The sequence below is a fragment of the Mauremys mutica genome, chromosome 20, assembly GCF_020497125.1.
Source record: "Mauremys mutica isolate MM-2020 ecotype Southern chromosome 20, ASM2049712v1, whole genome shotgun sequence".
Taxonomy (NCBI): Eukaryota; Metazoa; Chordata; order Testudines; family Geoemydidae; genus Mauremys; species Mauremys mutica.
This window is the reverse complement of record NC_059091.1, coordinates 16,334,880-16,352,687: the sequence shown is the minus strand read 5'-3', so window position 1 is coordinate 16,352,687 and position 17,808 is coordinate 16,334,880. Positions and strand designations below refer to the sequence as shown.

The 17,808-nt window shown below is 43.5% G+C and overlaps 1 protein-coding gene across 5 annotated transcripts in view; it reads right to left on the bottom strand.

Moving 5' to 3' along the window:
• Positions 1–12,803, bottom strand: part of AKAP8 (A-kinase anchoring protein 8) — a 30,924-nt gene extending 18,121 nt beyond the window's left edge. For 4 of the 5 annotated variants that reach the window (XM_044994757.1, XM_044994761.1, XM_044994760.1 and 1 more), the window contains exons 1-4: positions 5,428–5,466; positions 4,485–4,523; positions 3,328–3,360; positions 1,435–1,738 (exon numbers count right to left, since the gene is read on the bottom strand). In XM_044994757.1, the coding sequence (XP_044850692.1) occupies positions 1,435–1,738; positions 3,328–3,360; positions 4,485–4,523; positions 5,428–5,452 (401 nt within the window). In that variant the 5' untranslated portion in view covers positions 5,453–5,466. Of the gene's footprint in view, positions 1–1,434; positions 1,739–3,327; positions 3,361–4,484; positions 4,524–5,427; positions 5,467–12,689 lie in introns of those variants that run through there. The other variant, XM_044994759.1, reaches the window with a different exon arrangement.
• Between the last annotated feature and the right edge of the window lie 5,005 nt (positions 12,804–17,808).

Sequence of the window (17,808 nt, the reverse complement as noted above, 5' to 3'; positions counted from 1 at the left end):
TGTGGTCCCTGCTGAGTGACACCTTTGCACAGGAACTTACGTCACCCTGTCCTTAGTCTTAGGGTGACTTGAGAATTTAACCAAAAATTGTAAATCTGCTGCACAAATATGTCTAATCAGAAATACGGCTGAAAAAGCTTCTCATTTCTAATTGTTACCTTCTCTGAGTAGGTACCTGCTGATCTGTCAATCAAAAAACTAATGCAGTCGTCCCCAACCTTTTCGTGTGGCAGGCACCGGACGACTAGCCGCCAAGGAGCGCGGTCGCTGGACAAACAGCTGCCGAGAAGCGGCAACGCCAGGAAGCGTCGCCACCGAAATGCCGCCGATAAATCAGCGGCATTTTGGCGGTGGCGCTTCTTGACGTTGCCACTTCTCGGCAGCATTTCGGTGGCAGCGCTTCCTGGCGTTGCCACTTCTCGGCGGCATTTCGGTGGCAACGCTTCCTGGCATTGCCACTTCTCGGCGGCATTTCGGTGGCTGCTTGTCTGGCGGCCAGCAGGCAGGCGCACATAGATGCCCCGGTGGGCACCATGGTGCCCGTGAGCACCGCGTTGGGGACCCCCTGAACTAATGGCTTTATCCACCATAATCCCACATTGAGGTACAGCCAAGAGATCCCCTTCCTCACTGCCAGCTAGCTCCCTGACTGGCACATTAGGAGAACTACAAGCACACAGGAAGCCTGGCACAGTACACAGCTGCAGAAATAGGAAATAACTGGAGAATTAATTAGATACAGAAGGACAAAAGAGCAAAAATTCCTGTCTGAAGTAGAAGCCCTGATGAGAAATACCTCTGCTTTGCAGGGTACAGGCAGTACATAGGGGTTCCAATGTACTTGCAATATTCCTAACATAACAGCAATAATAAGGAATCCAAAAGAGAAAACTTTTGGTTTTACCACTGGGTGTGGGATTAAGGCAGATAAATCCATCAGCATCTTGGCTGACAAAGTAGCAGATACCAATGCCACAGAAAGATTATGTATTTCATTTCTTCCTTCCTACAACTGATGTCAGGATGCATATTACTGTCTGAACAACAGAGCAAGCATCTGGTATTTTTCTTCATACTGACTGGTCTAGCAGTACAAACTATTTAGATTACAAGGCATCATCAGAAAAGGTAAGAAAAATACAGTTGCAGATTAAACATCTCACTTCAGCGTCTCATCATTAGTAAAATTAAGTTTCGGTACAACTAAGGGTAAACAGAGAAACCAGCTTTGAAAATACATTGTTATGCTGAATAGGGGTTGATAACATAATTTGGGACTGAGAGATCAAGGCTGCATTTTGTACTAATGTATCTGTTCAAGAGGAATTAATATTGGACCACTCCCTCTGCTGTAAAATGTTTCAAATTTAATTTGAAATTACAGTGATTTAAGATTTTAAAAATCTGTGTGAAAAGTAAGAAGTGATACGTTACCTTTCCTGGTCTTCCATTCCTTCCCCGCCTCCACCACTGCCTTCCTTTGACAGCATATCCAGACGCTGGTTTATTTTGGCTATGATGGAGTCAGAGTTCTCATTCGCCACAGTTTCCGTACTATAAGTTGCAACTGGCATACTGGTGTTGACATCAGCAGTCATGGTCATGTCGGTAGTTTTGGGAGTCTCCCAGGTATTGGTGGTAGCAGCAGCAGCAGCTGCTGCTGCTGCAGCATAATTGTACGAGGCAGCTGTAGTAGAGCCGGCGGTTTGAGTGCCGTAATAGTCATAGCCTTCATAGCCTTGCAGAAAAGGAAAGTTAAATTGAATACACTGTCAAAGAAATGTAGGCTCATGGAAGGAGTTTAGATTCTAATGAACTCACTCTACCAGTCAAGGTCGCAGCTGATCTTTACTATTTGATGAAAACTTTTAAACTTTTAGAACCAGTATGGTCAGGTTCTCCGTAAAGAAAAATTCAGGTTTCCTAAAGTTACAAAAATCAGAGATAGAAAAATATCTGTTGCCATCAGCCAATTATCATGAACCGGTGTGGGATTATTCCAGTGATTGGTCCATCTTGGTTTTAACTGATAAGAGAGAGATCCTGTACTACCATAAAGATTTGTTATAATAATGTTCAGTATCTACAGCGTAATACATTGCCAGCATGCACTACCCATGTAGCATGGCTCCATGAAGCTATGCTAAAATTTGAGAGACCTGTGTTGCTGGGCTTGTAACCATGTATGCAAGAATAAATACAATATTGACATACATTTAATAGACTAACCAGAAAATTTGAAGTGATGAGCCATATTCTAGCTCTGACAACAACATAAACTGCCTTATGGCAAGGTAATATAATGGTGAAGGGAAAAGGCACTGCACTACAGCTGTGTTCATGCCACTATTGGATACTGCTTATGTAAATCCAGAGATTCAGAATTTAGGAAGTGTATGACAGTACAGAGAATTCTTGTAATAGCACTACACATACACAACCTGCTAGTGTGCTACAAGCAGCGCACTGGCTCACCAAGCCAGGGCTGTACTGGTTCTGAAGAGAAAATGCATTTCTGAGCCCTATACTAAAAAGCAAGCTTCCTCTCAGAGCTCTTCCACTGCTACTTCTAACCTGCAATACCCTCTGCTATGCCAATCCTAGGACTCTTGTTAAGTTAAGTCAAGAACCCTCCTCAAAACTCCCTCCATTCTATTATGCCTACAATAAACTTGACACCCTCAGGCTACTGGAGCATCGATGCCATTGCCTCTCCTGAGGACCAATATTGTCTCATTTCCTTGTACTTTTTGTTCCATGCTTGTACAGCACCTAGCATAATAGCCTATAACTAGGGCTCCTAGGCACTATAACAACACAAATAAGAGCAACTAATTTTTCCCTACTGACTTGACCAGAGGTCTATTGCCCTCTGTGCTACGCAATACCCAATTTTTCTAAAGTGAAAACTAGAGAAAAAGTAATAATTAGTTCTTCCCAAATTAAGGCACAGAACCCAGCTTTAAAAATACTTCAAACCAAGGCCAATTACATGCCAGAGTGAAAAGCTAAACTCCAAACCCAACACAAGGATTTATTATGGAAACACAGACAAACCCTTTAGCAGTACCAGTAGGCAGGTATAGCTGTGTTTACTGCATACAATCAAGGTGTCATTTAATGTCAAGAGCATAATCCTAGCTTTTAAGGGGAAGGTTTGGTACCCAGGCTCATCACTATTCTGGCCTGAAGCCCAGCATAGTGCAGAATGATGAAGCAAGGTACAAATAAGTGAGTTGGAGAATAGACCTAGGTATTGCAGTCAACTCAAGAAGTTGAACAGAGTAAGAGGACTTGACACAAAACCAATGTATTTATAACACATACCTTGCCAATTTGCTGCGTTTGCTGCATATGTACCTATGGGATGAAAAGACAAACGCATTATTTCAACATTAGAAGAATCACCCAATGGTATTCAGTTTACAAAGGCTACGTGAATGTCACTCAATTTAATGCCAGCAAAAAAATATTATCCTTTCACATAAGCAGAAAAGAAAAGGCTCTCAGAAGTACGGTCTTGTGAAAATGTAACAAGTAATGGAGAATTAAATGGAAAATTGTATTATGTGAGGAAACATTTCTGATTTATTTCAAGAGAAAGTTGGAGATACAGAAATACTGTACCAGAACCTCAGGGTCCAATACACTCAGACTATCCAGTAACAAAAACAAATATTATATTCTTCCCAGCTTATGGTTCAAAAAGAAAATATTTGTTGCATTTCAATAAATATTGAAATATTATTTAGCACTATTATCTTTAGCCCATGTTCACCATCAGCAGACACAAGATTATTAGCTGACTCCAGTTCTATTAACACTACCTCAAAGTAGGAAATCCCACATAGAGGAACTGTAAAAGTGTAGTATTGCTTCACAATCACAAATTAGTTCTCAAGTTTCTCAGTGGAGGCCACAGGGCATAAGCAACTGCAGAAATTAGACTCCAACTCTTTATTAAGGACTCCAGTTTCAACAAATCCTTATTGGAAAAACCATAGTGAAAAAGCGTCAAAGTCAACATTTAATAAGATCAAAACACTCTTGGAAATGTAAAGGAGCGGTATAAAGAGATCAAGTAGTAGGACCTGATCCAGCAAACACTTGGGCACATGTTTAATTTTACTACCATAAATTGCTCACTGAATAAAAGTTAAAAGTGTGCCCATGCATTTGCTGAATCAGTGCATAGGTCTGGAAAGCAACCTTCCAATATAAGAGCCCAGGAAAATGATGGGGAGATGGAAGGGCAGGCAACCACCACCACAGCACAGAAGTGAGTATTCCTTGAAAAGTTGGACTAAACATTTACAAAAACTTACTCAGTGTGATTATAGAGAAGGGTAAAAGCTATAAGCCAAAAAATGAGAAATGCTACACTTTCTGTTACAGAACATTAGAAAGGAAAAGGCATAAAACAAAAGTTATTTTTTTAAAATGCAATTCCCTATGTCAGCTTGAAATATAACTGTGAAACTTACCTTGAGCATTGGTGGCAGCAGTGCTCCAGGTGCCATAACCTGTAGAAATAAACAAACATATTAAGCTACTTCAAGAACACCCTACTCTTTCCCCAGGGTCTTGTGGAAGGAAGGCTACCCTAGAAAACTAGCATTAGTGATTAGTATGGTCTTTGTTTCTTTCTTTACTAGTTTGAGGGAGGGAGTTGAGTTTACTTTTGTTTGCATGAGTATTTTTACCATTTTGCATCTGGAGCCCTGGGTCCCTGCTTTTAAAAAACACATTGCTAAACACAAAGATAAATAAATAATCTCCAAGTGAAAACAGAAACATTGAGAAATTTAAGAGAATCCACATTTTATAAGAAAATTCTTTTCAAAATAAGCACTTTTTTGCAGTTATAAACCTACCTAAGCCAAGACAGCAAACCTGCAACTATTCTGATTTCAAAATCAGTCAGGTAAGTCTCTTATGAAAAATTGGGTGACTGGACTACTACCCAAATTCAAGAACGGTTAGCTAGAATGCTCCAAATGCAATGGAGTGACCCTGTGCACTCAGCTAATACATATGTTGTTACCCTGATGGAGAAGAGATAGAAGGCGGAGGACTGGTTTTATTTCTCAATTTCTTTTTGGCTACCAATCCTATTATTAATTGAAAAGAAGCCAATGTAATTTTCACCCTAGTAATCAAATAATTCATTTCTCTCTTTCCTCAATTCTGGACTCCACTCCTTTTCCAAAACATCTAGGTATGCTTCAGCAGCATCCAGGGCCATAAACATCACGGAGCTGGCTGGATGAGGATTCCCTTTGCCCTCTTTCGCTCTGGGCTATAAATTCTGCTTTGCCTTGTAGAGACTCCTGCCCCTAATTTAGTTTCACTTCTAAATGAGGAGAATTTAGTCTTGAAATTTAATTTATATATTTTTAAAATAAAGGATTCTGTACATTTACTTACTGAATTCTCTATTCCAAAATGCCATTTAGAGCAGGAATCCTGAGAATTTAAAAGAGAGCATGCTGGATATTTCCCTACCATAATTAAAGTTAACTTGGCAACTAAATCTGCATTTTCATAAGAACAAATCCACACCGATATTACTTAACAAAGAAGAAGCCCTCAGAGTCTCTAAAATGTATCCCCCCCAAGAGGAGCTCAGCAAGGATTACTCTCATATAACAATTATACTAGGAGCATGTAAGAAAGTATCTCTCTAAAGGCTACTGTAGTGCTCCTGAGAGCAAATGCAACAGCAAAATAGGAACTGTAAGGTTAAAAGTCACATAAAAATGTTTTTAAAATGGGCTCTTGCTTTACAAAGTCTACAAGTTTTGATGTTTGTTTACTTTTAACATTTAGGCTGTTCACATTATACATTTCTCTCAGAATGAACATTAGTTACTTTCACTTCTGTTCAGCAGTTTCACTTTCCAGTTTTTACATACTAGAATTAGGCTGCTCTGTTTGGGCTGCCCAGGGGACACTGCAGGGAAGGTTTAAACCCAGTCAAAACACACTAGTGCATTTTTTTAAGTTAATGATAAAGTCTCAAATCTATAAACACTATGTGTACGCAGACACCTACAACCAGAGCCACAGTTTTGAAACTTGAGTGAACGGAAAATAATCCTATTATAAATATGAAAAAAAATAAAAGAGGAAGCAGAGAAGAGCAAATATTTGTATTACAATGAAACTTGGAGAGCCCAAATCAGATCAGTGTCCCATTGTTCTAGGCACTGTCCCTATCCAGACTATAAGGCAAAGAGTGGGAGGGGAAATGGAGCCAGAGGAGAAAGTAACTTGCCCATGTTCAAAGACCTCAAGTCTGGAGTCCCAGGCATTGCTCTAGTCACTGGACCACAACACCGTAACACACAGAAAACTAGCTCATGTTTGAAAAATCCCCAGCATGGGTTTTTTAAATACAAATTATGTCACTCTAAAGCTTACTTAGTATATACAAAATGTGGAAGACCACAAAAAGCCGAAATAGCTCTACAATATACCCTACAGCCATCCTCAGTTTTGATAATCAGTTACAGTCTGCAGAGGCTACTTGGCCTAGCATGACATCTATCTTGGTCCATGGTTAGACTGCTCTGTATGCTGGAAAGTGGAGTATTCACAGACTGCACCTCAATATCTTGACAAGTCGTTAATGCATACCCCAGCCAGGCATTCCTTATAGACATAACATCATGAATCTAATGTTCTTGTTACACAACTGGAGAAATATGGATTAGATAAAGCCATTATAAAACTGATTTTCTAACCTGTTTTAAATCCAAGTTAAGAGGACAACCGTTAACAGTTCAGCATCAGCTCTGGAAGCATTTGTTTAGTGGAGTCAGAAAATCAAGCACTAACACATTTATTAATAACTTAGTAAGAAGGAGCAGAGAACAAATTGGTCAAAGCTGTGATAAATTCAAAACTGAGACTAATCACTCCAGAGAGGAGAGCAGAAATTCAACACAAGATGGAAAGTCCATCTTGTGACAGACAAAGGGTACGTCGACACTACAGGTTTATTCCGATTTTACAGAAATCGATTTTTGGAAACAGATTGTATAAAGTCGAGGCCACGCAGCCACACTAAGCACATTAATTCGGCGGCGTGCGTCCATGTACTGAGGCTAGCATCAACTTCCGGAGCGTTGCACTGTGGGTAGCTATCCCATAGTTCCCACAGTCTCCCCCGCCCATTGGAATTCTGGATTGAGATCCGAATGCCCGATGGGGCCAAAATTTTTTCACAGATGGTTATGGGTAAATGTCGTCAGTCAATTCTCCCTCCGTGAAAGCAACGGCGGACAATCATTTCGCACCCTTTTCCCTGGATTGCCCGGGCAGATGCCATAGCACGGCAACCATGGAGCCCATTCAGCCTTTTTTCACTGTCACTGTATGTCTACTGGATGCTGCTAACAGATGCGGTACTGCAGTGCTACACAGAAGCATCCCCTTGCAAGTTAGCAAAGACAGTTACCAGTCATATTGTACTGTCTGCTGCTGTCATGGGTGCTCCTGGCCGGCCTCGGCGAGGTCGGTCGGGGGCGCCTGGAAAAAAAATGAGAATGACTCCCCCGGTCATTCTCCTAAGTTTTGTCTAAGGGAGAGTCAGTCCTGCCTAGAATATCAGGCAAGCCTACTAAAGAACCAAAGAGGCAAACGGCCGCTCCGGGTCAGAGCCCCAGACATCCCACAGAAATGATGAGCTGCATGCCATTCTAGGGGGTACCCCTGCAACAACCCCACCCATTGCTTCTCTCCTCCCCAACCCCTCCTGGGCTACCGTGGCAGTTATCCTCCCCATTTGTGTGATGAAGTAATAAAGAATGAATGAATAAGAAACAACACTGACTTTATTGCCTCTGCAAGCAGAGATCAAAGGGGGGAGGGGAGGGTGGTTGGATTACAGCAAAGTAGAGTGAACCACCATTCTGCACTTCCTCAGCCTATAGCTGAAAATGGGAATCTGTTGCAAGCACTAGGATAGAAGCACAGGCAGGACTGAATCTCCATTTGTGTGTGGGCCTTTGGTTGACACTGGTAAAATACAAAATGTCCCAGGATATGTATGTTGGGGGACAGTTCTAAACGGCAGCTTAATTTTTTTATTTGCAGCAAAATGTAGAGGTCTAAGTATCTGATTGTGATCCCTGGTACCAAGGGGTAGGCACGACCGCGCGGTGCTGCTGACTGGGAGAGCAGCCTGAGTCAGAAGCCTCCAGCTGCCATGATATCCCAGGCAGGACTGAATTTCCATTAGACAAAACTTAAAGAAGAGAATGACTTGGAGTCATTCCTATTTTTGCCCAGGCGCCCCCAGCCGACCTCACCGAGGCCAGCCAGGAGCACCCACGGGACAATGACGACGGATACCAGTCCTACTGTACCGTCTGCAAGGCAAGGGAATGGTGCTGTGTAGCGCTGCAGCACCGCGTCTGCCAGCAGCATCCAGTAGACATACGGTGACATGGAAAAAAGGCGAGAAACCATTTTTTTCCCTTTGCTTTCACGGACCGGGGGGAGGGGGGGGTGGGCTGACATATACCCTGAACCACTTGCAACAATGTTTTTGACTCTTCAGGCTTTGGGAGCTCAGCCAAGAATGCAAATGGTTTTCGGAGAGTGCGGGAACTGTGGGATGGCTACAGTCGTCAGTCGCCCCTTCCTCCGTGAGTGTCCATTTGATTCTTTAGCTTTCCGGTACGCTTGTCTCAGCTCCTTAAGTTTCACGCAGCACTGTGTTGAGTCCCTGTTGTGGCCTTTGTCCATCATAGCCTTGGAGATTTTTTCAAATGTTTTGGCATTTCATCTATTGGAATGGAGTTCTGATAGAACAGATTCATCTCCCCATACAGAGATCAGATTCTGTATCTCCCGTATGGTCCATGCTGGAGCTCTTTTTTGATTCTGGGACTGCATGGTTACCTGTGCTGATCAGCTCTCCATGCTGGGCAAACAGGAAATGAAATTCAAAAGTTCGCGGGGCTTTTCCTGTCTACCTGGCCAGTGCATCCGAGTTCAGATTGCTGTCCAGAGCGGTCACAATGGTGCACTGTGGGATAGCTCCCGGAGGCCAATACCGTCGAATTGCGGCCACACTAACCCTAATTCGAAATGGCAATACCGATTTCAGCGCTACTCCCCTCATCAGGGAGGAGTACAGATATTGATATTAAGAGCCCTTTATATCAAAGTAAAAGGGCTTCGTTGTGTGGACGGGTGCAGGGTTAATTCGGTTTAATGCTGCTAAATTCGAGATAAACTCATAGTGTAGACCAGGCCAAAGTTTAACAAAACAAATCATAGAATCATAGAACTTAAGATCAGAAGGGACCATTATGATCATCTAGTCTGACCTCCCGCAAGATGCAGGCCACAAAAGCTGATCCACCCACTCCTGAAATATGCAAACTTAATTTGAGAAGTGAGGACCATGAGCCACAAATACAGAATGTGAAAACACCCACACAAGAATGGTGCTTCAAAAAGAGCCTGGGGCGCAGTCAAGTCTCAAAAATGCCCATGTCGGTGGTGAGACAAATTGGTGCAGTGACTGGAGCCTTGCCTTATGGATTCACACTTTTGGTACTCTTTTCCCTGAAGCAGATGCTGAGTGCCTGTCACAGAAGTGTCTCCCCACTCCATTCCAATATTAAATCACAAATTGTAATGAAAATCTGTTTTTCTAAGTGGGGATGAAAACCAGGTCTAATGGAACACTAGTTATAGCTTCAGATGTGGAGAAATACTCTCTCTCCATAGTAAAAACAATGAATAAAACCTATATTTACCGATCTTACTAAAAGATAAATATGCCTGTTTTACAGAAGGACAAACAACTTTCCATGGGTCAGGAGCCAGAAATAAGTCTCCAGGTGTTGAAGCTCCCATTGGACCATTTATTTAGCTTGTTATTTATCTTAAAGAGAAGATTAGGGGGTGACTTGATTACACTGTGTTCCCCATGTGGATGCTTACAAATATTGAATAATGGACTCTAACAGACAAAGGTATAACACGATATAATGGCTAGAAGTTGAAATTAGACAAATTCAAAAATTTGGAAATAAGGAGTAATCTGACAGTGAAGGTGATTAATCATTGGAACAATTTACAAAGGGTTCTGGTGGATTCTCCATTACTGATGTTTTTTAAATCCAGACAATGTTTCTCTAAAAGATCTGCTCTAGGAATAATTTTGGGGAAGTCTGTGACCTGGGTTGTGCAGGAGGCAATGGTACCTTCCAGCCTTGGAATCTACGAATCTGAGACAAAGCATCTTCTAACATTCAGCCTCCTGGCTCCTTATAAAACAGATATGCTGCAACTGTAAATCACATTCATCACTGGCTTTGGTTTTATGATTGAAACAGTCTCTGAGTGAACTGCAATCAGCTTTTGTTGCATTCTTTGTCATCTACAAGGGGAAATGGTTTTCACCAAGGACTTTGGAGACATGAAAAGAAAGCAATACATGTTTTGGTCAGAGCAGCATTCTGAACTGTCCCATAGTCAGCAGAGTTTCAATCCAGGTATAATAGACAATAGTACTGAAAATGACCTTTTGATTAATCCTCCTATGTACAAATTATTTTCCTCACCAAAAAGGCGCACTGATAATTATGACAAGGATAAGGATGACAAGTTATGTGAAGTTCAAGGAAATTAATATGTACACTTTTAATCCTTTGTTCCAAGTCTGTGGCAGAATATAACTGCACAAAAATATGTAGACGATAATTGTATGCAATAGCTTAAAAAGAAACAATTTAGAATTAAAATAAAAAGTGCCTAGGTTAGTGGGCAAAAAAACTTAAGTGGCCAACCAGAGATGGGCAGGGGTGGTTTTTGGGTTTTTCGGTTTTCTTAAAACCTTATCTAAGAACATACACGCCACCTACTAGCATCTACCATCATGATGACAAGTGATAATGCTTAGCATCTACATATCACTGTCCTAACATCAATGTGGACACACAACAAGACAGCCTAATATAAATAAATTGGTATTCTTTGGAATAAAATTAAAAGGTATTTTCTCATAGTTTTAACAATCTTCATACAATCTTTTGGCAGTCAAATCAGCTGTCTTCATGAATTCCACCCATTACTCTCTACTGCATACACACACAGATTTGTTATTGTACTCATAAGGAGGAAAGTGTTTTAGCTTATAAACATACTCAAATAAATATACATTAAAATGTGTTATCTAAAGAGACCAGCACTGAAATTATCATTTAAGAAAACGTGCTAGAGTTCCATTAGGCATATGTGTAGCGTTCATACAAGATCTCAGAACATACAAATGTTGACACAGCTGAGAACCAAAACCATCCCTTTTCTGGGCCACATCTGGCATTGATTTTGTTCCTTTCAAGCACATCCCTGTTTTCACAGTTGGTGGTGGGTAGCTGTCACGAGAAACACCATGTTTGAAACATATACACTGCCAACTTCAAATACTAGCAGGTTAACGGACTATGATGTTACTGAGCTGCTTTAATGTGGCAGCAGTGTTAGAGGAGAGCACTGAAACTATGTTAGTATATAGGGGATAACAGGATTGCACTGAAGTGCTCTACTTTGTAGTGGTGTAACCATGGGTGAGGGCTAGAGCTGTTCTGGTCTGAGTAGAAAATGTGTGTATACCGAGGGTTTAAGAGGTCTGCACCAGCACTTGTCTGCTCTGGAAAACAGGAATCGCCAGACTGCTTACTGGACTAGATAGACCACTAGCGTGATCTAATTTCTCACAATGAATGGCAAGTTCCAGCTGCTATCCCCAAGACAGGGAAAGCTCCCTCCCACCAGTCAGCTTGTAACTTAAAGTTTGAGGATTTTTCTATGTATTTTTGTAATGTTTACTATTACAATTCCAGATATTCTTTTCCATATAACAGGAAGATATTTGGGGTTGCATTACAGGGCTGCGCAGGGGGGTGGCTGAGAGGAGGCAGACGGGCGAAAGCGCTACACAGTGGGCTGCTGCTGGGATGAGGCAGAGAGCTGCACTGGAAGGGGGGAGCCGTAGCAGTGGGGACAGATAGGGAGAGAGCCAGAGAACTACCTAGGGTACGGCGGTAGGGGATGGCGCTCTTTGGCCAGGCCTGAGCTACAGGGCTGGGCGGAGGAGGCTCCCCTAGGCAGCCCTGTGAGTGTTGAGCCCAGGCCCCCACCTATGCGGGCGGGCGGGGCGGCAGCACAGCACGTAGGGCTCCACTGGAGCAAAGAGGCGGCAGCAACTTCTCACGGCGCAGGGGGCCGCGCACGGGACCGCAGAGGCCGCGGGGACGCGCACACGCGGCGGGCGGGCGGCCGCCATTTTGTGTCGTCTTCAGAAATGGGACCCGCTCCATTTCCAATCCCGGGAGAGGAAGGAGGGGGTTCCTCCCTCTTCCCCCCCCCGGAGGGGTCCTGCTCCCCACCGCTCCACTCCTCACGGTGAGAGGGGGATGGACGAACTCCCACACAACGCCATCCCCCGCTCCATCAATCCGCAGGGGTACCTCGCTGAGAGGCGGGTCTGACATCCAATCAGCACCGCCATCTCCACACGGTAGGCGGGGTTAACTCTGCCAGGGGGTAGGTCCCCCCCCCCAGGTAAACGGGATCCGCGGCGACCGATAGGCGCCCACCACGCTGTCCCAGCGCCCTCCGCATGGCTCAAGCCTCATTCCGCACCGCTTATTCTCTTTACTTACTGCCGTATCCCTGATCCATGTCTCCCTCCGCCTTCAGCCAAGTCCAACGGCTCCTCCGCACTAACTGCACGCCCTTCCGCTCCCTACGCAAGCGCCACACGCCCGTCGCCCATTGGCCATAGCCGCGATCGGGTACCGCCCCGAAAACACCCTATTGGACATACTCCCGAGTTCCGCCCCGCCTCTCACCCATTGGTCGGGTTTCCCACAAAGCACCGCCCTCTCCCAATTTTCATTGGTTAGTGTTTCTTCACCGCCCCGTATGTTCGAGAGATCCCATTGGACTAGACGATTTTTTCTTTGGTGACCTCGAGCGTTCTCCTTGGCTCGTTTCTGTGACCGTCAATCAAAACTATTGGCCGGAAGATGAAAGGCCGCCATATTGGAAATCATAGCGGAGGTTCAGGGAGCGTTGGGTTGTGGGCCTGGTGTGCTCCATAGCCCCCCCACCTCCACTTCTTCAAAGTGGTGGTAGCTCCTGCCTGGAGGGTGGGTGAGACGTGGTGGGGCAAGGAGACGGAGGGACCCATCCTACACTGGGTATCCCCTCAGGGTGATTCCATGGTACTGCCCCAAGGGCACATGGATGGGGGAGGAGAGGATGGGCACGTGTGGCTCTCACAGGCTGTGGCGGTGGTCGTAGTGCCTGTTGAGTCCAGCGGGGCCTGTGGCTTACACCCACATCCCAGAGACAGCTGTGCAGCCCCACTGCTTGCTTGGTCCTAGGTGGCAGCTTGGAGCCTGTTGCCTTATGGTGATTTCATCACAAGTTAATAATTATTTGCCCTGGGGACCTCACTTGGACAGGGTGAGAAGGCTTACACATTCCCATGACCATGAGAGCTGTACCAGTAGGAGTTTTAATTCCTGGTAGGGCCACCAAAGACAGGTCAAAGAATAGGGGCCAGACAAAAAGCAGTTCACTGGTTCTGGAGGGTGAGCAACCTATGGTGACCCTAAGCAAATCCCAATGCCAGAGGGAAAGGGGCTTGCAGGTATCTGGTAGTGAGTTTCAATTGGCCTGACTAGTATATCCCAGTTCACTTATAGCATAATATCATAGATTATTAGGGTTGGAAGGGAACTCAGGAGATCATCTAGTCCAACCACCTGCTCAAAGCAGGACTAATCCCCAAATGGACTCCTCAAGGATTGAACTCACAACTCTGGGTTTAGCAGGCTAATGCTCAAACCACTGAGCTATCCCTCCCCCCCAATATGAATCTAATAACAGTCATGTAGGGCAAAGGTGCAGAATCCATGGGTGCTCCAGGGCTGGAGCAACCATGGAAAAAAACGGTGGGTGCTCAGCAGCCACCAGCCAATCAGCTGTTTGATGGCAGGAAGGAAGGGCTGGGGGAGGGTGTGGAGTGAGAATGGGGCCTTGAGGGAAGGAATGGAGTGGGGGCAATGCCTCTGGGTGGAGAACCCACCTAGAAAAATGAAAGTTGTCACCTGTGATGTAGGGTATCATTGGAAAACCAATAATACACTGATCATTAGTATTTTTGTGTGGTGTATGTACAGTGAATGCTCAGAGGACTGTACAAATGTGAAGGAAATAAAGGATTAAAATGTATCTCAACCAGACAAGTCTGGGGAGTGGGTAAACAGGTTTTTTTCCAGAGAAAGGAAAGGCTGATGCCTCCATCCACGTGTAATCACAGGTAATTGGCCATCACAATCAAGTGGCCATTCACTAGCATATCAGAGGCTGCAGAGACAGATCAATTTTTATTGTAGAAAACACTAGGGGAGAAGGAACCAGCATGAACCTTTTCCATCAGACTCCATGGCACCTTTCCTCATAGCAGGGTACTGAACTTTGAGAAGAATACATTTCAAAAAGTCACTGGATTATAAAAGAGAGGAGCAAGGGACCCTAAGTGATCGTTCACCTAAGACAAAGGAGCTGAGCATATTGAACTTTGTGGGAGATCCTGACCCCGAGTGGCCAGCCACATCTTGCAGGAAGGAGGGATGGGAAGAATCTTGCCTTGAACCAAGACTAGTTTTGTTAAGTCTTGGTCACTAGATAGCATTTTTCACTTCTGATTTTAACCATTTACATAAGAACATAAGAAAGGCCGTACCGGGTCAGACCAAAGGTCCATCTAGCCCAGTATCTGTCTACCGACAGTGGCCAATGCCAGGTGCCCCAGAGGGAGTGAATCTAACAGGCAATGATCAAGTGATCTCTCTCCTGCCATCCATCTCCATCCTCTGACGAACAGAGGCTAGGGACACCATTCTTACCCATTCTGGCTAATAGCCATTTATGGACTTAGCCACCATGAATTTATCCAGTCCCCTTTTAAACATTGTTATAGTCCTAGCCTTCACAACCTCCTCAGGTAAGGAGTTGACTGTGCGCTGCGTGAAGAAGAACTTCCTTTTATTTGTTTTAAACCTGCTGCCTATTAATTTCATTTGGTGACCCCTAGTTCTTGTATTATGGGAATAAGTAAATAACTTTTCCTTATCCACTTTCTCAACATCACTCATGATTTTATATACCTCTATCATGTCCCCCCTTAATCTTCTCTTTTCCAAGCTGAAGAGTCCTAGCCTCTTTAATCTTTCCTCATATGGGACCCTCTCTAAACCCCTAATCATTTTAGTTGCCCTTTTCTGAACCTTTTCTAGTGCTAGAATATCTTTTTTGAGGTGAGGAGACCACATCTGTACACAGTATTCGAGATGTGGGCGTACCATGGATTTATATAAGGGCAATAATATATTCTCAGTCTTATTCTCTATCCCCTTTTTAATGATTCCTAACATCCTATTTGCTTTTTTGACCGCCTCTGCACACTGCATGGACATCTTCAGAGAACTATCCACGATGACGCCAAGATCTTTTTCCTGACTCGTTGTAGCTAAGTTAGCCCCCATCATGTTGTATGTATAGTTGGGGTTATTTTTTCCATTTATCCACATTAAATTTCATTTGCCATTTTGTTGCCCAATCACTTAGTTTTGTGAGATCTTTTTGAAGTTCTTCACAATCTGCTTTGGTCTTAACTATCTTGAGAAGTTTAGTATCATCTGCAAACTTGGCCACCTCACTGTTTACCCCTTTCTCCAGATCATTTATGAATAAATTGAATAGGATTGGTCCGAGGACTGACCCTTGGGGAACACCACTAGTTACCCCTCTCCATTCTGAGAATTTACCATTAATTCCTACCCTTTGTTCCCTGTCCTTTAACCAGTTCTCAATCCATGAAAGGACCTTCCCTTTTATCCCATGACAGCTTAATTTACGTAAGAGCCTTTGGTGAGGGACCTTGTCAAAGGCTTTCTGGAAATCTAAGTATACTATGTCCACCGGATCTCCCTTGTCCACATGTTTGTTGACCCCTTCAAAGAATTCTAATAGATTAGTAAGACACGATTTCCCTTTACAGAAACCATGTTGACTATTGCTCAAGAGTTTATGTTTATCTATGTGTCTGACAATTTTATTCTTTACTATTGTTTCAACTAATTTGCCCGGTACCGACGTTAGACTTACCGGTCTGTAATTGCCGGGATCACCCCTAGAGCCCTTTTTAATTATTGGTGTTACATTAGCTAACTTCCAGTCATTGGGTACCGAAGCCGATTTAAAGGACAGGTGACAAACCTTAGTTAATAGTTCCGCAACTTCACATTTGAGTTCTTTCAGAACTTTTGGGTGAATGCCATCTGGTCCCAGTGACTTGTTAATGTTGAGTTTATCAATTAATTCCAAAACCTCCTCTAGTGACACTTCAATCTGTGACAGTTCCTCAGATTTGTCACCTACAAAAGCCAGCTCAGGTTTGGGAATCTCCCTAACATCCTCAGCCGTGAAGACTGAAGCAAAGAATCCATTTAGTTTCTCCGCAATGACTTTATCGTCTTTAAGCGCTCCTTTTGTATTTTGATCATCAAGGGGCCCCATTGGTTGTTTAGCAGGCTTCCTGCTTCTGATGTACTTAAAAAACATTTTGTTATTACCTTTGGAGTTTTTGGCTAGCCGTTCTTCAAACTCCTCTTTGGCTTTTCTTATTACACTCTTGTGTTTAAGTTGGCAGTGTTTGTGCTCCTTTCTATTTGCCTCACTAGGATTTGACTTCCACTTTTTAAAGGAAGTCTTTTTATCTCTCACTGCTTCTTTTACATGGTTGTTAAGCCACGGTGGCTCTTTTTTAGTTCTTTTACTGTTTTTCTTAATTTGGGGGTATACATTGAAGTTGGGCCTCTATTATGGTGTCTTTAAAAGGGGCCCATGCAACTTGCAGAGATTTCACTTTAGTCACTGTACCTTTTAACTTTTGTCTAACTAACCCCCTCATTTTTGTATAGTTCCCCCTTTTGAAATTAAATGCCACAGTGTTGGGCAGTTGTGTTCTTCCCACCACAGGGATGTTGAATGCTATTGTATTATGGTCACTATTTCCAAGCGGTCCTGCTATAGTTACCTCTTGGACCAGCTCCTGCGCTCCACTCAGGATTAAATCTAGAGTTGCCTCTCCCCTTGTGGGTTCCCGTACCAGCTGCTCCATGAAGCAGTCATTTAAAGTATCGAGAAATTTTATCTGTGCATTTCGTCCTGAAGTGAAATGTTCCCAGTCAATATGGGGATAATTGAAATCCCCCACTATTATTGGGTTCTTAATTTTGATAGCCTCTATAATTTCCCTTAGCATTTCATCATCACTATTACTGTCCTGGTCAGGTGGTCGATAATAGATCCCTAATGTTATATTTTTACTAGAGCATGAAATTTCTATCCATAGAGACTCTATGGAACATGTGGATTTCTGACTTTATCCCTTAAACTTCGTACTCCTGAGGTAATTCTGTGCCAAAAAATTTAAAATTATGCGCTTAAAAATTATGTGCACAATATTTTAAAATTTTGCAAATTTCATTTGTCAATAAATAAATGTGGCTCCACCATGGCAGTAGGGAGCACAAGCCACTGGCTGCATTGAGGTGGTAAATCACCTTGAAGCCTCCACCTCACCTGGTACAGAGATTTGGCAGTGAGGCTGCACCTGACCCTGACACAATGCAAGGACTGGGTCTGCCCCAGAAACACCCCAGAGCCCTGCCCTTCTGTGCCAGGTGTACTAGGTATGGGTGGGCA